The sequence below is a fragment of the Leuciscus leuciscus genome (assembly GCF_965113295.1).
Source record: "Leuciscus leuciscus genome assembly, chromosome: 21".
NCBI classification, from domain to species: domain Eukaryota; kingdom Metazoa; phylum Chordata; class Actinopteri; order Cypriniformes; family Leuciscidae; genus Leuciscus; species Leuciscus leuciscus.
Window position 1 is genome coordinate 8,484,780 of NC_138745.1, and position 24,139 is coordinate 8,508,918.

The following is a 24,139-nucleotide window of genomic DNA, read 5'->3' on the forward strand; positions in this document are numbered from 1 at the left end:
TGCTAAATATTCAAACTGTTGCGGTTCAATAGTGCATATAATTAACACCGCAGACTCACCGATCTGTTCACGGTTTTTGTCTCATTGATCCAAAACCAAGCTCTGAAACTCATTAGATTTATTTTCTATATTCTACAGAATAAAACAAAGACAACCAAGCCCAATATTCAACTGAAATGTGAAATTTCAGAGACTGTAAACAGAGCTTGTGTCTGATAACCCCTCAGGACATCTGAGTGAAAAGTGTAATAAACTGTGCGTCAAAATCAAAGCTGTGTGTGTGTGGTAAAGAAATCGCCTGTGTTCTCACAGATGGACGTCTCACGGTTCAGCTGCCCCTTCAGCACCCAATCACAACCTCTATTTTTCACACGCCACCGGTCAGAGACACACACACACACACACACTCTTGTCCGGCCTGCAATTCATCAGGCTATATCCATTTCAACATTTCTGTTCCAATGAAAGAGAAAAACGAATGTTCAGTGCAGATAAAAGATTTAAAAATCACTGCAGAATAGCACATCTTGCATTGATTTGTAGTTCAAGGACAAAGACAGCAGATGCACAATACAAAAGTACAGGAGTTTCTTTTCATCAGGAAACAGTGATGCCCAAAGCAGTGCTTTAACAGGAGAATCTGGACACTCGAGTCTCAGGCCATCAGAGTCAGGTAGAGATGTTTCTGCACTCTCTGTACAGTGAAGAGTGGAGCTTTCACCCGTTACACACACACACACACACACACACACACACACACACACACACACTCTGACTGGCACCGGATATTAATTAGACCAACAGCTCTTGGTCTTACGTCAATCTGAGCTCCCCCACACCAGGAGTGATGACATCACTGTCTTAGCATGAGGAGGAAACCCCTGCTGAAATGATTAGATTCAAACAGTAGGAATGGATGCTGATCCAAGATATAGTATTATTATTTGTAAATTTGTAATTTTACAAGGTTAGTCCCTCAAAAGTAAGGGCGTTTTCATACCTATATATCATTTGTTTTGTTCCAAAACAGGGACTTTTTATTTTTTACAATGTCGCATTTTTTTGGTTCGGTTCGCTTTCACAAGGCAACCTTTCAAAGCATACCAAAATGTGTTTATGCAAGTCACATGCCACTACAACTGTCCTCTTATTGGTCAGAGTTTCCACTGCATCATCCATTGACAGGTTCATCCTGTGGCCGTCATTCACGCTGTTAAATGATAAACTACATTAGTATTACTGGAGCAAATTCAAACGCACTCTCTCTGGATCTTTCAGCGATGTCTCGAGGTTAACAGTGTCAAGACACATGCAAACACTATATGAATGTTATAATACAGCTTGCAGGTGAAGATGAAGAGGTGCACTTTTGGTTTTCAACTTACAGAATTAGACACTACATCTTTTTATATAGCACATTTCACGTTATGAATTATAATACCATTTGGTTCGATGGTCCGTTGGGTCGGATTGCTTTCACACCTCAAGCGAATCGCCCCAGAGTTCATTTGCAATCGGGCTGAGACCACCTTGCTCAGGCGGTCTCGGAGCGATTGTTTTGGTGCGGTTTCGAGCGTGATTGCCGTGTTCACATACCTAAACGAACCGAGTCAAGGGAGAAAACGCGCCAGGTTCAGAAACAAAAACTCAGCTGTGAAAGCAACATTTTAAATCCCTTTTACAAGAGAGTTGTCTGAAATGTCAGAACACAACATTCAGGGTTTCACACATTTTTTGACAAATTAATTCGTATGACTTTTCCTGCCCAGGATGACTAGAAAGGGAGGATTCAATAGTTTTTCATTATTTTCTTTCTTCCTTTTTCCATTTTCAACATTGATAATATTAAGAAATGTTACTGGAGCACCAAACAAGCATTTTAGAATGATTTCTGAAGAACCACGTGACACTGAAGATTGAAGTAATCCAGCAATATTCACTTCAGAAAATGACTTAATATCTTAAAATTTTATTTTTTACATTTAACATTTCTTGATAGTTCCAGATTTGCCATGATGACCAAAAGTCTTTGACTTCAGTTCTAAACCCACTTAAAGCTACACTGTGTAATTTTTTTTGTTGATTCTTAGCAAAAAAACACTTAGTTCTTTCAAAAATATATGTGCTCATTAATGTATATTTACTTCTTTCAAGTAATAAAGTATTCTCGTAAGTTTATAATCTGCCATTGAAAGTACATACGGGTGAGGGGTTCGAATGCCGGTCGCCATGTTGCCCCTCCATCTTGAAACTACATTAGCCAAAGAGGGACATACCTGTAAATTCAAGCTTCGCCTTTTGCGCTTTACACTCAGTGACACAGAGACGAATGCGAGGGGGAGATTACTCGCAGATGGGGGAAAATATCACACATTGTAGCTTTAAAGCACTCAAGCTTGTAACTGAGTTTTTTTTTTTTTTTATTGTTCCTCGAAAAAAAAAAAAGTCTTCTTTTCAAACTCTGTCTTTGCCTTATAGGCACAGATGCAAATAATCTATCAGTTGATTGTAACAGGTAATTTAAATTTAATTGAAAAACAGATTAACACATACGGTAACAAATTGTAGCAATGACCCAGCTAGCAAAAAATAAATAAAAATGTCCTAAGAACATTTTGCTAACGTTACCATTAGGTTGTAAAACCGTAATTTGGAATGTTCTCTGAACATTCAAAACGTCCAATGTTTTAAAAAAAGATATTTTCTTGGTTATATGAACTTTAAGGGAACCTTCCCTCTCATCATTTTGCAAACATTATGGGAACATTACTTTTTAATGTTCTCTGAACATTCTGAAACAAGCAACGTTTGAAAAATGTTAGATGAACGTCCAACTGAAACATTTCAGGAAAAATGTCCCGTGAACAATAAGTGATGTTTTTGTGCTAAGGTTTTGAGAACATTTTTAAAGACCAGATGACTTTGAAAAAACATGCTATTAATGTTACAGTAAAATGTTTGTTCATAAATTTAAGAGAGCCTGTTAGCTGGGAAACCAATTAGTGCTTTGTAGCTACTGGTCTGATACTGGTGTAACTGGTGGATCAGTAGTCTTAGCCAGAAGTCTTGCTGGTTAAGCTAGTAAGCTCTTGGTGGAGACAAGAACATCCTATGCTGGAGGTCAGCATCCAAATCATTACATATGCTGGTGAGCAGCCATGCTAAGCTGTACAGTAAACACTGAACGTCCAGAAATACATTCCAAAGAACCAAAAAAAAAAAAAAAAAAAAAAAAACACATTCTGCTTTGGAATATGAAAAAAAGTGTTAGATTTGATGTCAATGACGTTTGATCATGAGACACAAAACCGAATGATGTGTGATATCATTAATGTCCATATTAATTTTTTATGAGATTTATGATAAGGATGAAGACTTTCAGTGAGTAACGACTTACATTTCAGTCTGGGGATACATCAGGCTTTAAGAATATATTGAATATGCAGTATAATGGAGCATGTTCACAATATTAGTATGTGTCAAGCATAAATGTGAGGATACAGATATTGCTCAATACAGTCAATGATGTGTATAGTCAGTGTGTCACAGGGAAGTGATGAAGGTCTTTGCTCAGGAGGTCATGCAGTCCATGACAGTCAGGAGAAAGTGTGTCCTAACTCACCCAGTCAGCTGATGAACAGCAAGCAGAAGAGAAGAGAAAATAAGGCCAATCTCTCTCCCTGATGTTTGCAGAGCTCAGCAGAAAGTGGGCGGCTCTCTGGAGCGCTGGAGAAACATGCCTTCATTCTCTCAGTAAAACCAGACTGATCTGCACTAATGGATAAATGCAATGTGTCTAATGGCTTTCTGATCTCAGTAATACCTGATCAACATCTCAAATCAACCACGTAAATTCACATTTTTGCTTTCATTTCCTGTAGACAAGGACTCATTAAACACTGTTGTCTGTGTATGTGTGTGTGTGTGTGTGTGTGTGTGTGTGTGTGTGTGTGTGTGTGTGTGTATGTCAGCACTGGGAAATGAATTGAGATTCTTTGATTTTCCTGTGTGTTCTATTTTACGCTGTATCAGCTTTCTGTCCTCTGTGATTTAAATGTGAACCTGGGAGAGCCTTCTCTCTCTCTCTCTCTCTCTCTCTCTCTCTGTTTTATAATCTCTCTCTTCAATTCCATTTCAGGCTTAACCCCATTTTTATTTCCTACAGTACTTCCTTCAGCTCTCTGTCTCGTTGTAACAGTTTCTCTCTCCCCTTGCCCTTCTCTACTTCTCTCGTTTAAATCAAGGGGTCAAGGTTTGGCTGGTTAGCATAGTCCCCTGCTGGTGGATACTGTAACACCATTTTGAAGTAAAAAGAAAAAAGAAAAAGCAATATATTTATTTTGCTTTTTCTTTGGAAGCAATATATAAATTGTATTTAATTATATTATGGTAGATGTTTCACTATTTATTTTTAATTTTATTTTTTATGGAAGGCTCTCTTCTCTCTTTCATGTTAAAGGTCAGGATTGTATTTTGTCACTATTAAGGGCTTGGGACCTTCTTCGATGAACTCAGTCTAACACACAAATAACTCTGGACTTATTGTGCATATGCTAAATGATTTACTACAACATGCTTTGTTGAATCTGCTGCAATCTAATGTAACAGTCAAAATGTTTTAAAAGGCTGACTTAAAGATGAATGTGTCTTTCTGCATCCGGCCTAACGTTCAAAGCACATAAAACAATATCAGGATGCGCATAATGACAAAAGGAAGTGTCAGGTTATGACTAGAATAGTCTGATCTCAAGTGAACCAGGGAGAGTATGAGATGGCATTATATCTAACTGTGTCATTTTATAGCATGCATATGAGTATATACTGTACATAGTTTTTATTGTATGGAAAAGAGCAGCTTGAACACTCTTCAAAATATCCCCTTTAAATTTTTGAGTAAACTATTTAATGACCTTTTCAACACCAATTACAGATTGAATTAAGGGATGAAAGAGAATTTTTTTTAAAATAATCAGTATCTCGTGACACTGTGTCCCATCAGCTCCAGGGGAAAAGAGGAGAGGGGGACGGAGACCCCGAGGGAGCCCGGTGCTCTTTCCTCAAACAATGCAAGAAAAAGGGGGAGGAGATTGTGAAAAATGAGGTTGGTTCTTAATAAGTGACGGGGGATTAATGAAGCAGCTTGGCTTGTTTGCTCTAAAAAGGTGGGGGTGATGATTCTGCTGGTGGCAGCATGTGTTCATGTGTGTATATCTGGGGTCTGAACCCCATCCCCCTTTAAAACATGTGCATTTAGTAATGCATGGCAGGAAGCGATATTGCATTCAAAGCACCCACATTAAAAAGATAAAGAGGTAAAGACAGGGGGGGGGGGGGGTGGAAAAGAACGAGAGGGTGTGGGGTGAAAGACACTCCAACTAAAATTAATTAACAGCTAGGGGTTAATGTTCCTGTGCTGGTGGCAAAATCTACTGATTCAAATGAGCCCTCACTCAATCTGTAAATTGAAGCAATCCATTATGAGGCTTAACAAAGTACATTTTTGCAAAGTGCAAATTTTGATTTGCTCCTCAGTTTGTAAAAAAAAAAAAAAAAAAAAAAAAAAGAACAGTAAAGAACCTACTGTTTATTTACATAAGAACCTGCAGTGGAAGTTTATGAGGCAAGACATTGTGTATATATATATATATATATATATATATACACACACACACACACACACATACTGTATATATTGCTAACATTTAATTAAATAATATTTCATTGTTTTTACATAATTGTACAAAATTACAGCTTGGTTGGAAATTTTTGTAAAATTAAAATATTCTAAAATAAAATATTCTATTTTGTGATATTTAGATTTTTCCTAGTTTTCTTCACATGTCACATATATCACAGTTCACCACGAGCATGGTACAAAACAAGTACATACATTTTTCAAAATCACTGAAATTATTGATTATTATGATGAAAATGTTTTACTCTTGTTTTGATTATTATTATTGTTGTTGTTGTCAATAATGAAAAAATATATAATGCATTTTTAATACTGAAGATCATATTTTAGGATTGCAATTCTCCATATAATAAAAGGATGAAAGTTGTTCAATCACTAGGAAATAAAAAAACAAAACACCCATACACAACATTCAATATTTTTTATAAACTGAGAGGAGTTCAAATTATTTTCTATGGCAATCAACAGTATATCACAACTTGTATTGAACCCGGAACATGATAAATCACTGTTCGGCTCAATGAAAGGCTAAGACGCAGACAGCGTTTGTAAAATATATGCATGAATTATTATTACATTTACATCATTTACTCTGCACCTGCCAACCAGCGCACAGGACATAATGAGCTAAACTCATGTTGTTCACAGAGACGCATACAATACAATCTGTCTACTTGCCTGAAGGGAGAAGTGTCTGAAAACAAGTTGTTTCTTTAAGGTGGGTTTCAAATGCACAATAAAGAAAAGAATCAAATCAAACGTGACTATCACGCAAGTGGGCAGTCATCCAAATGCCTAAGTGTTTGTTTTCATTTTGCTCTGGCCGGGGACGAAAGCAAAGCGCTGCCAACAGCCAGGAGGCAGCAGACTGGAGTATGGATTTTTTCTTCCTTTTTGGTTCGCCTGCGTGCCTCGACTCTGCATTGAGCTTGACACCTGATACACTGCCAAAAGTGTACGCACAAAAACTCCACTCCATCCATGATGTCAGCATCCCAGGACAGGTACAAACCTGAAGTTCATGAGGGTCCACAAAATTATTAAGCTAAGCAGCATAAACTGTTGATAATAATAAGAAATGTTTCTTGAGCAGCAAATCCACATATCAGAATGATTTCTGAAGGACCATGTGACACTAAAGACTGAAAATTCAGCTTTGCCATCACAGGTATAAATAATATTTTAAAATATATTTGAATAGAAAACAATCATTATTGTTGGTGCCAATAGCCTCGTGGGCAGCGTGCAGACATATAGCAGAGTTGCGCTTCGGGCATCCCGAGTTTCAATCCCGGCTCGTGGACCTTTCCCAATCCCATCCCCCCCTCCTCTCTCTCCAACTTTGCTTCCTGCCAACTGTCATGTCGTAACAAAGGCAAAAAAATGCCTGTTTTTCAATTGTAATAAATAATATTGCACAATATTACTGTTTTTACTGTATTTTTATTCAAACAAATGCAGCCTTGTTGAGCATAAGCGGCTTCTTCCAAAAACATTATGGCACTGTATATAGACCAAATAACATAGACTTGCTACTAGGGGTTGAACCGACTAGTCGATTAGTCGACTAGTCGACCTTAATGCAATGCCGTGACGCTTTAAGCTTGACGTCGACTAGTCGCGTTGATCATGTGACACTATGATTGTCACCATCAAGTGTGAGGAAATACTTCACTAAAGATGAAGCTTGTAAAAATGTCACTTGGAAAGTAAGTCTGTCCTGAAGTACAACAAAAGTACAAGTGCAATGCACACTCATCTGAAAAGGCATCCGCTAATGTTAAGTGAGGAATGCAAATCATTTTTGACAGCAGTAAATTGACCCTTCGCAGGGAGTTTGATTGACAGGCGATCTGACCAATCATAATCCGCCGAATCCGCCATTTCTGTCCGACAAAGCAGTCAGGAGAGTTAATAGATTAACGTTGGAGGATTTGAACTTGAATAACGGCGTGTACTGACGTCTTTCTGCAGTTAAAACAACATTCCTTCTTATGTATATTCATGTTTATTTGATTCTATAAATTAACTAGAAGGAAGAGATGATCGGTTCACGAGCAGCTTTAAGAGGCTCTACAGCGATCTGTCACGACACATTAAAGAGCCACAAAACGGTATTTATTGTTTAAATTTCTTTATAAAATGACCAAATATGAAAGTTGAGACTTTGTTTACATATTAAAAGTAACCTGCTCTGTCCTGTCTGTCAGCACGTTGTCAGTGTCCTCTCTGCTCCGCGATGTATATTTCACTGTGTCGGACATAGCAACAGTAACTAAAGGGGGAGGGTCTTTGCGAACGGTCAATTAGAAACTTCACTAAACAGATCAAACCATGATCGAAAAGTAAAAACTGTGAATGAGCAGGACTGTGACAGTGAGTAGGCTTACAGCCCATCTTGCATAAATGGCATTGTTATGCCAACATAATGCATCACTAAAAATGTTTGCACTAAAACGGGAGTTATTGTTGCATTGTTACCGTTAAGTTGCAACATATTATGAACTGTCTGTCAGCATCTGTATCATTTTCTGCTAATAAATTGCAAATTGGGGCATGTTGCAAAGCAGTCCCATCTCTTGTGTTTTTATGAATGACGTGAGTGACTAGTCAACGTCGACTCGACTTTGATGTCATAACAGTCGACTTCAAAAAATCTGAAGTCGTTCAACCCCTACTTGCTACCATGCAGAACAACACCCTGGCAACCACTCAAATCATTGCAGTGTATTTTTTTTCACAGTCACATTTTCTTCAGAGAATGTAAAGATCTAGACTGAAATCAAGACTGCAGCTACACTAATTAATGTGTCAGATCCCAGACTGGGCTCTAGATGCAGATCCATAAATGCCCACTAGGCTAATAAACAAGGCCAGAACTAATGCTTTGGCTCTGAGTTCTCCTCTATGAGCCTCACACATCTTAACCCAATCAATAACCCAGCAGAATCTCTCCTTGACCACAGCTATACTGGGAGTCCTCTCTCAGATTCTCAGGTATCGATACCCTGAGCGAACGTTTACCGTCAGCTCCCATTATACAAGCACAAAAAGGTTCATCCCAAATTGGAGTCGGAAAAACAGCCTAAGAAACAACCTTACGAACCTGTGATGAAATCTGAGTACAATAGCACATACAGTAAAAGTGCTGAGATGTTTTTTTTCTGGTCAACGGGATGTGTTGTGTCAAGTTAAGTGGTCTAAATGTATATATCGTTTGTGGAAGGCGTAGGAACATAAATTGTTCGTCCAATCATTGCATTCGGTCCGATACAATGTCCAACCTGACTGTCAACGTATGTATTTTTATACACATCACACGTCATCAGAGCGTTTCATGCTATGCAGAGTTAGACAGATGTCAGTCACTGAGCACCTCATGTTTTCAAAGCTAGCTCGCTATTGCTAGCCTCTCCGAAATTGCCTAACCTACCTTTAAATTAAACTGATTAAATTAAATTGAATTAATTACATTTTCTGCAAGGACAGATTCCATGCCGGGCTAGTGAAGCATTTCAGCTTTTTTAGCAATTCAATTAAATTAAACATTTCTTTGTTTTCCAAAATCTTAAAGAAAAAAAACAAACAGATTATTTGTAATCTCAGGCTTTTAAACCCTTCTGTCATCTTTGAAAAACTCATCTAGTCTACTAGAACAAATCTTCAGGTACATTCTACTGAGAATCTTTTTTCTATTTATGTTATTCAGGTTACCAACATCTGCAACAGTTTGTAATGAGACTGAATGAGAATGTGAGTCGGCTCTTCTAAGTCAATGGCTTGCGTAAAGTTCTAGCATGTAGATTTTCAGCCACACACACACATCAATAACAGAGGTCATTGAAAGTTAAGCTCTCAGTCCTTGAAAAGGGTGAAGGAAGGATTTCAATCACGACATGACGTCCCATGAGGGACAGAACGAACCTGGCTTGTTAACACTATATGCGTTTGCTGTAGTCTGGCAGGTTTCATACAGATTTAGCTCAGATTTACCTATACATGTATTATAGTGCTAATAATCTTTCAATATTAAAACCATACATCATCTTTGTTATGATATTGCTGCTATTTGAGCCATATTGTCTGTTATGAGACTAAGACACGGTGCAAACGCATGAACAACTCAATTGCAGTCGCACGCTTTCAAACTCTCATATCAAGCAAGAATGTAACAGAAATGTCTCCATAATTCATAAGCAAAAAAGGATATCCAGGCGTTTCTGGTCATTCTTTGGTTTTCATGATTCATCCTTTGGTTTATTCTAAGGAAACAGCAGCTAAGGCAGAAGCAGATACATATGCTGATAGGTAGCAGAGATGCCGAACGCTGAACTGTGACTAATGGGATGGGTTGATGTAGGTTTGTAATGGGATTGAAGCTGGCTGGGACGGGGGTGGGTGGCTGGGGGGGGTAATCTTTCATAAAGCCCGTGGGAGAGGGTTCGTGAGCCCCCGGGGGTCTGGATGCATAGCCTGCGATAAAAATGACACCAGTCACGCATCAGCGTGGAGAACGAATCCCACCATGGATCAAAGACAAAAACACACCCACCCACACGCGTAAAAAAAAAAGAAAGAAAAAAAAGACAACCGCCACTTTATTCTACGAAAACCTCTTATCTTGTGGCATTAAAAAAAAACATGGATTAGAACGAGAGGTGGCGTTTCAAACCTGTTAAAGTTAAATAAACAACTATGTGAATTTTATGGCTATATTTTATTACAAACATCTAACCGAAGAAGAGAAATGTTAATAATATAGAGTCAAAAAAGGTAAAAATCATCCCTCAAAAACTGCTGTGCGCATGTCCAAGTGTGTATTCGGCATTCTCCGTGTGCACCTTCTTTGTGAGGCACATGTTCGCCCTATAAATAAGCATGTCCTATCCACACAGGACATAGCAGCATCACTGCAGTCTAACAGGCATCCACTTTAAAAACCTATGACACTTCTTAATTTCTTGTTTTCATTTACAGTTCTTGAACTGTGAGACCAAAAAAAAAAAAAAAAAAAAACTGAAAGTGAGATCCCAGACCTTTAAGATGCTTCCAGACAACCCGCCCCAACCTGCATGCCAGCATCAAAACCTCAATCAAAAACCCAAAAAAGGAACAACCCTATTGGTACCTTTTTCTTTGGTTCCCGGATCCTTTTTCGGCTCTTTTTCTTCTTCTCTTTTTCTTCTTCTAGGGCTGTAAGATCCAAATCTGCTTTTTTCTTCAGCTGGGATGCTGCGTGTGCCATGATGCAAAGCTCAAGTAAGATATCCTTTGATAAAGTGAAGTGTCTCCCAGTCAATAAAGACTGAACAGTATCCTTCCAAAGCACAAAGACAATAAAAAAATATCTCTCAGACACTCTCTATGTGTTCCTGTGAGCAGCCACCGAATTGCTGAAGATGGGAAATTGCATTTGAGTGAGAGGAGATGAGCATTTATAGGAGACGGTGCTTTCCTCTTGGCGCTTTTTTTCCTGGGTCCTTCTGGCCCTACCTGAACCCATCCCCACCGTGCAGTCAGCCGGGACGGAGCGCAGCAGAGAGAGGGATGAGAGAAAGAGAATGGGTGGAGGACAGCAGCTGGGATGGAGAATCTTACGCGCGTATCCTTCGCCACCAGCTGGAAGTGTCTAAGTGAGGGGAGGAATGGGGGGGTTGATGCTGATGGTTTCTGTGTGCGGATTAACACGCCCTCACATGCATACGTACACACAAACACACACACACACACACACACACACACACGCAAAGAGGGGGACGTCTGTATTGAACCGTCATTGCCATCTTGAGCTTTCCTGTAGAGCATAACAAATTGCTTTATTCAGAAAAGACAACCTAGTCTAATGGGAAAATGTAACTTTTTTACGAGGTGGCGATTTAGTATGAATTTGTATGATGTGAAATGTACGAAAATGTAAGATTTTTCGAAAAAGTAAGCATGAACATCCTCCCCTAACCCTAACTGAAGCGTAAGCACATTGTACGAAAATGTATGGATGAGATATACGAGTTCAAGAGAATTAGCCAACAATTCGCTAAAACGTAAAATAGTTTGAGATTGTGTCGGATATTATAATTCCCCAGTAAAAATATCCTGACAACAAGATCAGTTTACTTGAGATGCAAACTGTTTAAGATATTAAGGCTTGTTTTTCGTGAATATATCTTGAATTAGGTTTGTTTTTTATTATTTTAACTCTTTCCCCACCAATTTTTTTTAATAATTTTTTTATTGCCAGCCATCGCCAGCATTTTTGATCATTTTCACAAAATTTTTATTAGAACACAAAACGAGATGTTTTGAAGAATGTTCATGCTGCTCTTTTCCATACAATTACAATGAATGTGAAGCATTCAAGCAGCAAAATGGACACCAAAACACCATAAAGGTGCTCCATATCACTAGTTTGCTATATTACAAGTTTTTTTTTTATGATGAACTTTTCAATAATGACTTAAATTCTGTCTAAAGACAACAAGAAACACACAGGTTTGGAAGGACATGAGGGGGAGTAAATTAATGAAATTTCATTTTTGGGTGAACATTCCCTTTAAGTTTAATGCACTAACCTGAATCAATACGGTACGTTTCCAGTCCCACAGTGAACGTGAAAATAATATGAAACATAGTCACATAGCCACAACCAGTCATAACATATTTGATATTTAATATACAGCTATGTGCAGCTGGATTTTGAACCAATGACATTTCATGGTGGGCGGGGTTAACTTAAGCAACACCGCATACTAACTTTTATATAATCATATTTTGTCTTACTACACTGGTAGATAACAATTAAATACTGCAATAATACAGCAAAATTTGCCGATATTGATACATTAAAAAAATGCTAATTTATCATACACACACCAAATATTTTGCTAAAACTACTTAAAAAAAAAGTCTCATTACAAACCTATTAAAAATCTTTTCTTTTTTTTTTTCAGTGGACATTGTCAACTAAAACAGAAGACATTTTTAGCAGTTGTCGATTTATTGCATCACAACCAGTGTGTAAAACATCAATACATCTTTGAAAATGTATGCTTAAAACAAGAAGAAAAGCCAATTGAGTAAGACAAATAAACTCATAATATATTGTCTGTAAAGACGACTTAATTTGCTTCTCAAGAAAAGCTAGGCTATCTTGTTTTATGTATGTTTAGATATTTTCACTGGGTAAAAGACAAAACTCAAAACAATACAATCCTTAGCAGTGAAATCTCAGAGAAGGCTTGGCAGAACAGATTTACCCTCACAACAGAGATGAAACGGAAACTCATTCTACAATGAGACTCAGTGCTGCTTTTCACCTCATTTTAAGGCAAAGAAAACAATCTGAATCGAGATTGAAGCCTTACTGCTGTTGATAGTGTCATTTTATAAATGCGAGCAGCATGTGTTATGTATTCACACTGTTCACATGTTCCCGCTCTGTTCTGTGCACCACCTGAGCCCGTGATGGGGACTGCAGTCGCTGAATATTAATGAAGTGTCAAGGGGTGGGAGACATTCTTCTGATTGGATGAATGAGAAAGAGCTGTGCAGCCACTGGCTGAGGAGAACAGCGGATGAGAGCGGAAACATAGCAGCCAACGCCAAGTGAAAGCACATTAACTGTGTATCTCAGCCAGACCAGCATTTAAGATCATAATTCCAATGTGTTGCTGGGCAAATGTCATCTCAGTCGCAATTTCCTCCATCTGTTTCTTAAAAAGAGGGATTTAGAGCAGGTTGTTTGTGAACAGATAAAATAGAGAGATTAAATGTAGCTTGCATGTAAATGTGTTTTAAATAATTCAATCCCTGATTACATATTCAGCACATTAACGAGTTTCAACAGAAAGACTCCTTGTTAGGCTTTTAATTTGATAAATAAGAGAGAAAAATATCTGTGAGGGAAAGATTTCGCTGCTTAATTCTGTCTTTATTATCCTAGACTTTTGACTATAAGCATAACGTCTGGTCCACTTGACTTATTTTAGCCAAAAAAGTAAACTTTTCTAGATATAGACAATTCACAAAAATGTAATTTTCACAATTAAATGAAAGACTTGCCCTCGTAGGAGTTCTTAAGTCTAATTAATCTTTGCATATTCAAATATGCAAGTCTGAATTTGTGGAAATGCAAATGAGGTTTGAGAGCAGTGCAGGGCAAGATTTCTCCAAGTTTTATCCAAAACAGATGAATATGAATCTGGCAACATTTTATTTGGTTGTAGTGTGTAGGCAGTTCGGAAATGTCTAGTGAGGAGCGCTAAAAGGCTTAAAAATAGCATACCCCCTACACTAAACCCTACCTAATTCTAACCGATAGTGTTAACAAAAGCAATATGAGATAAAAACGCATTTGCTGAAGCAATCATGCCATTTTAGCTTGCTTCTACATGCCTTTAAGCTCTTTTATTGTGACTCGTGTTTTTAGCGCTCCACAATGCAATTTTGCTACTGATAAAAAAAGGAATGCATGAAGCTAGAATAAAACGTGTTTGTTTGTTTGTTTGTTGTTTGCTTAAAAGCAGTTCTTCCTTTTGATATATTGCATGTTCAGTTATTCATACAACAAAATATACTGGGGGCCATGGAACTTTTGTGAAAATGATCAAAAATGCTGCTGGTGGCTGGCAACTTTTTTTTTCTTCAAAACGCTGGCGGGGAAAGAGTTAATAATCTTTCCCGTAATCCTAATTTGTGTGAAAAGGAATAAAAGTTGTTGGTGTTGCCACTAGTGAAAACGTCTAGGGTTACGACTGTAACCCTTGTTCCCTGAGAAAGGGAACGAGAACTGCGTTGAATGACACTTTGGGGGAACGCCCCTCAGCGTAGCGCCTCTGAAGCATGAATGAAACTAAGCCAATCTTGATTGGTGTTGCGTCATGACATAACGTGTGATGGCATATGCGGAAGCTACAAAGGGATGCCGGCACACAACAGAGTTAGCTTCTGTGATGAAGCAAGCCACTCCCAGGTAGGGGAAGGCATGGCGAAGGGACGCCGTTCTCGTTCCCTTTCTCAGGGAACAAGGGTTACAGTCGTAACCCGAGACGTTCCCTTTCGAGGGAACTCGAACTGCGTCGAAGGACACTTTGGGGGAACGAGTACCCACTATGCCACAACGAGCCCTGCCTGTCCCAGTGTGAAGATGTGCACAGGCACACTTAGGACGAGAGCGCAAGGGTGACAGGTGTAGATGGAATGTCCAGGTTATAAAATCTGATGAAAGTGTGAGGGGTGGCCCATCCTGTTGCATCGCACACTTCCTGGATCGGGGCCCCTGAAAGGAGGGCTCAAGAGGACGCCATGCCTCTGGTTGAATGAGCCCTCACAGCCAAAGGTGAAGGCAAACTGCACACCTGGTAGGCCATAGATACAGCTTGAACGATCCAGTTGCTAATGGTCTGCTTGAGGCGGGAAGCCCCTTCTTGGGCGACCCGAAACACACTAGCAACTGGTCTGACTTCCGCCATGAATAGGACCTCTGAATGTATAATTTGAGAGCTCTGACAGGGCAGAGCAGATGAAGTATCTCCTCATCTGCCGTCACGTGAGGTGGAGGATGAAAAACCTGAAGAAGGCCTGGGATGTAGGATAGCTTTTATGTCGCCTGGAGCAAACTTCAGGAACCCATGGGATATAGAGAGCACCTGAAGATCTCCTACCCTCCTCGGAGAAGTAATGGCCAACAAAAAAACAACCTTTAGGGAAAGGTTCTTGGCCTCAGCCGACTCGAGAGGTTCGAAGGGGGCCTCAACCAACCCTTCAAGAACCACTGCCAGGTCCCATGTGGGAACCCTGGTACGAGCCGCAGGTCTCATCCTCCAAGCCCCACGGAGGAAACGTACGACTAACTGCTGTCTCCCCAGAGGCCCATCACCCAGAGGAGCATGGAAAGCCACAATGGCAGCCACGTACACCTTGAGTGTGGACAGGGTAAGACCAGCCGAGAAGCGATCTTGGAGGAACTCCAGCACTGAAGCCACCGGGCAGTTAACTGGGTCCACCTCACGCTCTCTACACCATACGGTGAAAACATTCCATTTTAGGCCGTACAATTTTCTCGTGGAGGGAGCTCTAGAGCTGAGTATGGTCTCTACTACTCCTGCTGACAGGCCAGCCTCTCGGTACTGTGCCCCCTCAGGGGCCAGACTCACAGTTTCCATAGTTCCGGCCGAGGGTGAAATATTGAGTCCTCTGCCTGTGTCAGCAGGTCCCTCCTGATGGAAATCTCCCATGGAGGGCTGTCCAGGAGCGATATTATGCCCGCAGAGCGGGCTTCCACGCGAGGAGGGAGAACGTCAGAACTGGCAGAGGGATCCCGAGAACGTGCCTCGGCAGTCTCGAGATCCTCTGTCAGATCCATCTGCGAGCCCCATGAAGAGCATTTCCGCGCCGCCAGGACCCGCACCACGGGGCTCGCGAGCCTGGCCATCCTTATTGAAAATAGCCAGGCGGGAGCGCAGCACACGGATCTGTAAAGATTCATAATCCGCGCAAGCAGCCCCCTCGAGAGCTGCCCACGTGTGCTGCACTCCCAAACAATGCATGCACATTTGGTGTGTCCCCATCTGTGATGTAACGAGGGCAGGGATGCACACACCGCCTGTAACTTGCACTCGCCATTATATTGTATTTTGTGCTTTGTGAACTTACAAACAACACCAAATAAGACACACACGACAGAGAGCGCTTGTTGAAGAACAGAAAGCTAACTCTATTGTGTGCCGGCGTCCCTTTGTAGCTTCCGCATATGCCGTCACACGTTACGTCATGACACAACACCAGTCAAGATTGGCTTAGTTTCATTCATGCTTCAGAGGCGCTACGCTGAGGGGCGTTCCCCCAAAGTGTAATTCGAAGCAGTTCGAGTTCCCTCAAAAGGGAACTACAGTGAATTGTATAAATAGGTAGCCTACGTTCTTGGAGTTTTGCATAACTGTAGCTAGAGGCACGTTTTTCCAATAAGCCTCGGCTGAATTATATACAGTAGTAGATGGTCTTTTAGAGTTTACTTGAAGAGATTCAATAATTCATGATGAAATATTGACCATTAGCTCCAGAAGACCAGAGTGGTGGAACATGTACTGTATGACTACACAGTTTATGAGTTGCCAAACAACACCTGCTACTGTGAAAGAACACTGATCATCATGATGTCAACACTCACACAACTCTTACAATGACACAAACAGTCTACACACTGTAGTTGTGTTGTGTTTGTGAAGACAACTAGCATTTTACAGTGCATCCGACATCATCTGAACAAAAATCTGGAACAATCCAGTGAACCGTGATATGCCTTCTTTAAATTTTAAACAACACCCAAAAAAAGTTAATTACATATTCACTCCAGAAGCACAATAATTATACACATAGCAATTTGAAGTAAATATTGCTACAGTAAGACATTTACAGATGAACACCTAAAGACTGCAGAAGCATCAATCCAGCTGATCTCCATCTCTGCAAATTCTACTGAAGCTGCATTAAAAGTAGGTCAGACTGAGAAAGACTCTGAATAGAAAATGTCCAGGGTATTTCTGCACAACACCGTGCAGGTCTGCAGAGAGACTAGACCAGCATTCAGTGTCGCTCTTCAGTACATCATCTTTATAAAACCCTCAGACAATTATATTTTTATGACATCTTTGATTTAATCAGATAGTGGCCTGGTATTAAAGCTTCTTTAGAACTAAATCAACTCGTCCCAGGACCAAACAAGATCTTCAAATATTCCTCTCAAAAATCTATTTTAATAGTATGACAAAGCATGCTGTGGTTACTAAAGCCAGGTCCCACTGAATGCAATGACATCATCATAACATGATAAACTCCACCCATCTGTGAGTGATGTAATCAAATGGTTTGAATCATACTGTATTTTTCTGACCATTCCCACTGCTGCTGTATATAATTTGTCATTACTAAAATAACCCATAAAGCAGTATTAGCACTACCCACTATATATTCCATAATCTTCAGTGTTTAAAAGTGAGAGCGATGCAGAGCAGAGACAAAGACATTCAATAACTCATCTGTGTCTCGGGCTCCCTCTACTGGACAACAAGAGAAGTACATGATGAACAATAACAACAAAAGAAGTGCCTACATCATTTCATTTAGAAAGGGTGTTTTGTCAGCAAATGTGCCAAACATGTAACTGAAACTGCTTATGTAACAATTATAACACAAAACAGTGTTGATGTAACAAGCATGAGTGACTCATCAGCAATAAATGTTGCCCTCAATTGAACATGTTTCAGTTGATATTATGTTGTACAATATGTATGTACAACAAATTGTATGTCTATTCCATAGAATATGTGCATATGTTGTTTTCTCTTTACAAAAACATTTCTGCATCTATTACATTTGATTTGTTTTTCACTAAATGCATACTAAAAGCAATACACATGAAACATCTCTGCTTCATCATGTTTAATTGATTAATAATTATTTTAGGGGAGTTATTAATAAAATATAAACTAATAAACTGACTCATTAAAGGAGTTTTGTGACACAAAAACAGCTTTGGAACAACAATCTTCATTTGTCATCTTTATTTTTATTTTATTTTCAACTTAACTGGCAAATTTATGTCATTCACCTCCAGCAGTGTTTAGAATTTGTGAATTTCAACAAGAGACATTTGTTTTAAATTATGTTATAACAATTATGACATGTTCTACTCATTGCACTACCACGGTTTAACCACTAGGGGGAAGCAATAACCTGGGGAAAGGCAATAGGAGCGATTTTCTTTTGATACAAAAGCAAGTGCTTGATAATACATAGAACAAAATAACTGAAAAATAGATACAACAAAAATCGATAAAAAGAGAATGAAAAATAGACATGCATTGTCCGGTCCAGCAGTATCAGGCGACGAGATCACAAGTGAATGTCTGTTTTCTTACAGTCAGCAAGTGAACAATGGAAAGCAGGGCTTGATTAATGATCCTGTGGAGGATTCTGACAGCCATTAGATGTCTGGTGTTTCAAATCTAAACAGATTAAGTCAACATAAGTCAAATGATCTACTTTGACGACAGTCAGACACCTCAGTGAGGACGAGGAGCATCAATCAGCACTAGACCCGCTTTCCAAACGAGTAAGCACTTTTACCCTGCAATACTTCATCAGCAAAAAGCATACTGTAAGTTAAATTGCACGTTCACCAGGTTTCATTATACCCATACATCCTACAGTCAGGCTAATGCATTAAATTCTGCAGATCACATATCTAAAATCCAAAAATGCATAAGCAGGCTCTTTAATGAAAGCAATTTAAAGGATTGGGAATCGAGAACCAGTTCTAACACATTCGCCTATATTATAAAAAAGGACACTTAATTATTTTTGATGACGTTTACAGTTGCTGACCATCTATTCCTGTGTTGTTGTGGAAAGAACACTAAAATACCCAGCTTCCTGCACCAAATACTGGCTTTTAATATTACCAAAAACAGTATTTTTTTTCTTTAGCATAAAGTTAGGAATGATCACTTCAAAAGTACCAAAATATCGATCAGGAATTGAAATCATTACAATCTTTACAATTCCCATCCACATACAGGGACAATCGACCTTTACAGTACAGTACAGTAATGACCTGTTGAAAGGTTTGAACTTGCAACCTTTAACCAAACCAAGGCAAAGGACATGTTTCAGAGATTTAAAGTCAGCATGAAACCGAAGTTGTTTCCTCATTTAAATACTACTGTAGCTCCAGAGAGAGACTTACAGTATCTACATGAGGTTATATTTCTATATGTGTAATATGCAAAACAAAGGACGACAGACTTCACTTCTGTTAGAAGGCTTAGTATGGTGCATCCCACATCATCCCACAGCAATGTGTGAGAAAAAAAGGAGCAGTCTCCAAACTTCATGAATTACAAAAAGTCATTAAGCTTACAAAAGCTGTTACTATGAATAATGAGGAAAAATGAACAGCCATAATAGAGTTATCCATTTGTTTTCAATCTGGGACAAAAGCATAGGAAGCAAAGCTCCAGGATATGGCCGGCAAAGAAAAAACCCTCAATGGCAGCTTGCAGAGAGTCTGCACAGACCTTCCGGCCCATTAACCCAATTGGTTTGAGAGAGTATGTGTGTGAACTCTCTGTAAGCTCTAGATGTGTGTTAGTCTTTGAAGTCCTGTCAAGTTTAGAGTCAACGCGAAAAGGCATTTGCAACCCATTTTACTTTCATAATGTGGCGCATTTCCGAAAATATAAAAAAAAGTAGGACGGATCCATCAAAAATGGAGTGGTTTGTAAAAAGTTGGCTTCTCTTGCGGAATAGAGGCAGACATAAATGTGATTGCAAAAGACGACTCGCCTCCTGAAACACGCTCGTTGAAACTTAAGCAGCCTTGGTGGCGTCTCATGAAAAAGTCATTTTAGAGACGGAACAAACACATTTTCCTTCAAGATGATGAAGAAACACGTTTTTTATGATTAAATGTGCACAATAAGACCAAGGAGAGTGTGTATTAAAGAGGACCTATGCTTTTTTTTTTTTTTTTTTGTGCGTAATGTTGCTATTTGAGCATGAAAAAGGTCTGCAAAGTGGCAAAACACAAAATTAGGGGTGGCTCGATACCACTTTTTCATGTCCGATACCGATACCGATACCACACAATTGAGTATCTGTCGATACCGATACCGATACAATACCATATATTTTTTTCTTAATTAAGCTGTTAATAACACATTTGTCAGGAGGATGCACTGTGCTTAACCTAGCCAGCTTAAAAGCATCATCATGCTCAAACAGTGCAATAAATGTTCTACTTTCCTAAAGGATGAAATAAGTAGGCCACAACATGACTCAGTTGTGCAATACTGCTGCTTAATTTTTAGGAAAACAATTTTTAAACAGAACTTGTAGCAGCATTTTTAATTATTCAGCACCATTCAATTAATGAAATTTAAAGTGCAACTGTGCAAATAAAACAAAAATTATAATTCCAGTGCCTCTTATGTAGTCATAATAATAGGGCTGTACCCGACTATTCGAATATTCGTTCGGTGGGTTGGTATTCGATTTGAGAATTTCACATTCGAATATTCGTTTTTTTTTTTTTTTTTTGCACACCTGGCATCTCCCTCGAAATGGTTCTCATTCGCGCTTGCATATGTTCAACACTATAAAATCTGACGAAATATAGATAGACACACAAGACGAGACACGTTCAGAATGAATAAACTTTTAATAAACTACAGAACAGCGGGAGTGGGAAGCGGCGCGCCTCACGCGGGCAGGGCTTATATGCTCCGATAACTCTTTTTTACAACTATCTTATAAAGCCTAGCCATTTTTAATAGGATGGACAGTTGAAGGAACCCAACCTCGTTATTTGATGCTTCTTGGCCAGTTGGCCTAAAGTGTTCCTGCAACGGGAGTATTCTCTGGCTAGAGCGCAGAACAGTGGAGTTTGTAAGGACAGAAGTGCATGCCTGCGAGCTTGTATTTTGGGTTAAGCTGCGTTGCTTTGACATTGAGGAAAATAGAATAATAGAAACAAAATGTATTAGACTTTTTACCCCTTATTATCAATCTAAATTAATCTCGTTTTTAATTTAATTTAATTTAGTTTTTCTTTATTTAAATTCGTTTTTTTTCTTTAATTAAATTTCGTTTTTCTTTATTTAAATTTCGTTTCTTTATTTAAATTTCGTTTTTCTTTAATTAAATTTCGTATTATTCTTTATTTAAATTTCGTTTTTCTTTATTTAAATTTCGTTTTTTTCTTTAATTAAATTTCGTTTTTCTTTATTTAAATTTCGTTTCTTCTTTATTTAAATTTCGTTTTTCTTTATTTAAATTTCGTTTTTATTTATTTAAATCTACCCTTTACTGTGTCAGTAATTTGTTAGTCAGAAAAATATTAGACTACCTTATTAAGTATTGCTTAAGTTAACAGACGTGTGTGTGTGTGTTACGTGCGAGTGTATTTGCTTTGTGTTGTTCATGGGGAAGATGCGTTTTATATAACTAGTGCAGTAATCCGTTTTCGGAGCATAAGCCGTGCCGCTTCCTGCTCGCGCTGTTCTGTAGTTTATTAATTATGAACATATCGCGTCTTATTTGAAATAACTCCACACAGCTGACATGATAACTTAATTGCTGAGAGGGCTTGCCTCACTCACCTCTAGCTACCGTTCACGTGATGCCAGTGTTGCCAAGTCCGCGGTCTCTCCCACCCCGAAACGCGATTGGCTATTTTTAAGAAGCAATTGGACGGGATTTGTATGTGAAAATCTGGTAACCCTGCGTGACGCGTGTTGCTCATCTCTCTTTATGGCATGTCTCTCAGGTGTTGTTAAGCATTTGTATGACAATTTAGGACTAAGGGACGTGATCGTATCGGATCGGGTTATACTCCCGCGATTCATGCAATATCCGATCCAGTGATTTTGGCCAGTATCGGACTAATACCGATACCGAATATCGGATCGGCGCACCCCTACACAAAATCCACTACAAAGAGAGTTCACACCCAGAAGGATAACAATGAAGATAACTATAAATGTAACTATATTAGCGTCCACATCAGCGGACGATATAGTTCTGTTTATTCTAAGCGCGTGCTTGTCTGCCGCTTTAAATCCTTAAGCTCATTAGAGCAGGATGGATTCTGACTGGCTATGATATTGATTTTTATCGTTTATCAGCTGGATAAAATCGTTTTGAAAGTGATTCCAAATATACAGTTTATCCGTGTCGTTATTGTTATGGCTGTGGTGTGGACTCTGCTTCTTTAATATTGAGAAAGATTTTTAGAACTATATCTTTATAGTTATCTTTATAGTTATCGTCCTTGGTGTGAACGGGCCTTTATTCTTTATACCAATGCGCACTGCTTTGAACTCCATTGTAGTCTTGAGTTTTTTTGCGGAAACCTACACATATAATGTCACAATATTCCTAATTTAAATAATTTGTTGCGTTAGTAGTATGTTTCCATTTCCCAAAGCTGTTGACCAATGACAACACACTTGTCCAGCCGACCAATCAGAGCACACTGCGCTTTTCAGAAGGAAGGTCTTCATAGAGACCGGAACTAAACAGAGTTACTGACAGACTGGGAAGAGAGAAGCTGCAACAATGTAAAATATAGGAAAACTATGTGTTTTCTGAACATTCAAGGATGAAAACCTATTCTAGTAGACCCTAAAACAAAATCAAGACTTTGTAAAAAAGCATAAAAAATGTTCTCTTTAAGTATTCTCAGTAGGGTCGGTTTTCATTTCATATCGACTCTGAACTCAAATTCTGCTTGCCAGAAGATATAAATCAAAAGAAATCAAACAAGAGCTGATGGTGACAGTCTTAACCTACAGTAGCTGTCTAAACTGTCTTTTCTCACAACCAGTGACCTTTGTTTAACTGGAAGCTTAGTTGAACTGTCTTGTAGCATGAAATTAAAGAGCCTTTTGGTTGCATGCGTTAGCTTAAGATGCCACTCAAGAGTAAGAGGAAATTTGAACATCGGCCAAGTTTCCCCGATCTTTAGTGGATCTGATCATTACCGAAAGCACTGGAACAGCAGAACTGAATTGGAGGATTTTAATTGTGACGAGCTGAATGTCCGGGCAGTTTAAAAAGTGACAGGATGCATGTACCTCAGCGACCGAACGGCCCATTAAAAGATGCCATTATGACTAAGTAGTAGTAGTCCCAAAAGCTTGCCTACTATTCTGCTACACACTCAAAAGTATGCACTTTTTCTTCACAAATACAGTACATACTTTTAGAGCATAGTATAAGTAGGCAAATTGGGACACAGCAAATGTATTTTTACTTCTGGAACCCATATAGCACTCTATTGGGCAGATATTTGACTTCCGGCCACTAGTACTGCAGCCTCCTTCAGCTGTGTTCAAGGAGAAAACCCCTGTCATTTCACATGTCTGCAAAGTTTGTGAATGTTCCCTTTTTCAGACGGGGCTTGTCATCTCCGATATTCCTTTATCAGCACAAACAGAGGTACCGTTGACGAAGAAACAAAGGCTGAGGGAACACGACTGGACCTTCGAGGTACTGTCATGCGGCAATGTGTCTCCATCAGTGACCCTGTTTCGTGTGAAACAAGATCCAAACTGCTATCAGTCACGCACAGACAGGCCTGACTGTCAAGAAAAAAGAGAGTCAAAAGTACTGAATTATGCCGGAAGGGTTCTAAACAGTTATCAATACTGGCAGCTGAGCAAATAATCAAGGCAAGGTGAATTTGACATATTATCACTGTGATTTTATTTCAGCTACTGTATATATGGCCAAGGTAATTAGGGTGTAACAATATATCGTGTCACAATATATCGCAATACAAAAATGCATCAATATGTATTGTGGATAGTGACAATGTGTATTGTGGATAGTTCACCCAAAATGAAAATTTCTGTGTGAGAAAAAAATCAAGTTTACAGAGTTTCAGTG

At 39.0% G+C, this 24,139-nt stretch overlaps 1 protein-coding gene across 31 annotated transcripts in view; it reads right to left on the reverse strand.

The window, feature by feature from the left end:
• ank3b (ankyrin 3b) overlaps window positions 1–24,139 on the reverse strand; it is a gene marked incomplete at its 3' end in the record, with an annotated part of 169,839 nt that overhangs the window by 93,284 nt on the left and 52,416 nt on the right. For 4 of the 31 annotated variants that reach the window (XM_082151461.1, XM_082151436.1, XM_082151460.1 and 1 more), the window contains exon 1: window positions 10,824–11,879. The exons of 5 other annotated variants lie outside the window; for them this stretch is intronic. In XM_082151461.1, the coding sequence (XP_082007587.1) occupies window positions 10,824–10,940 (117 nt within the window). In that variant the 5' untranslated portion in view covers window positions 10,941–11,879. Of the gene's footprint in view, window positions 1–10,823; window positions 11,889–24,139 lie in introns of those variants that run through there. 22 more of the 31 variants (XM_082151440.1, XM_082151445.1, XM_082151434.1 and 19 more) reach the window with 15 other exon arrangements.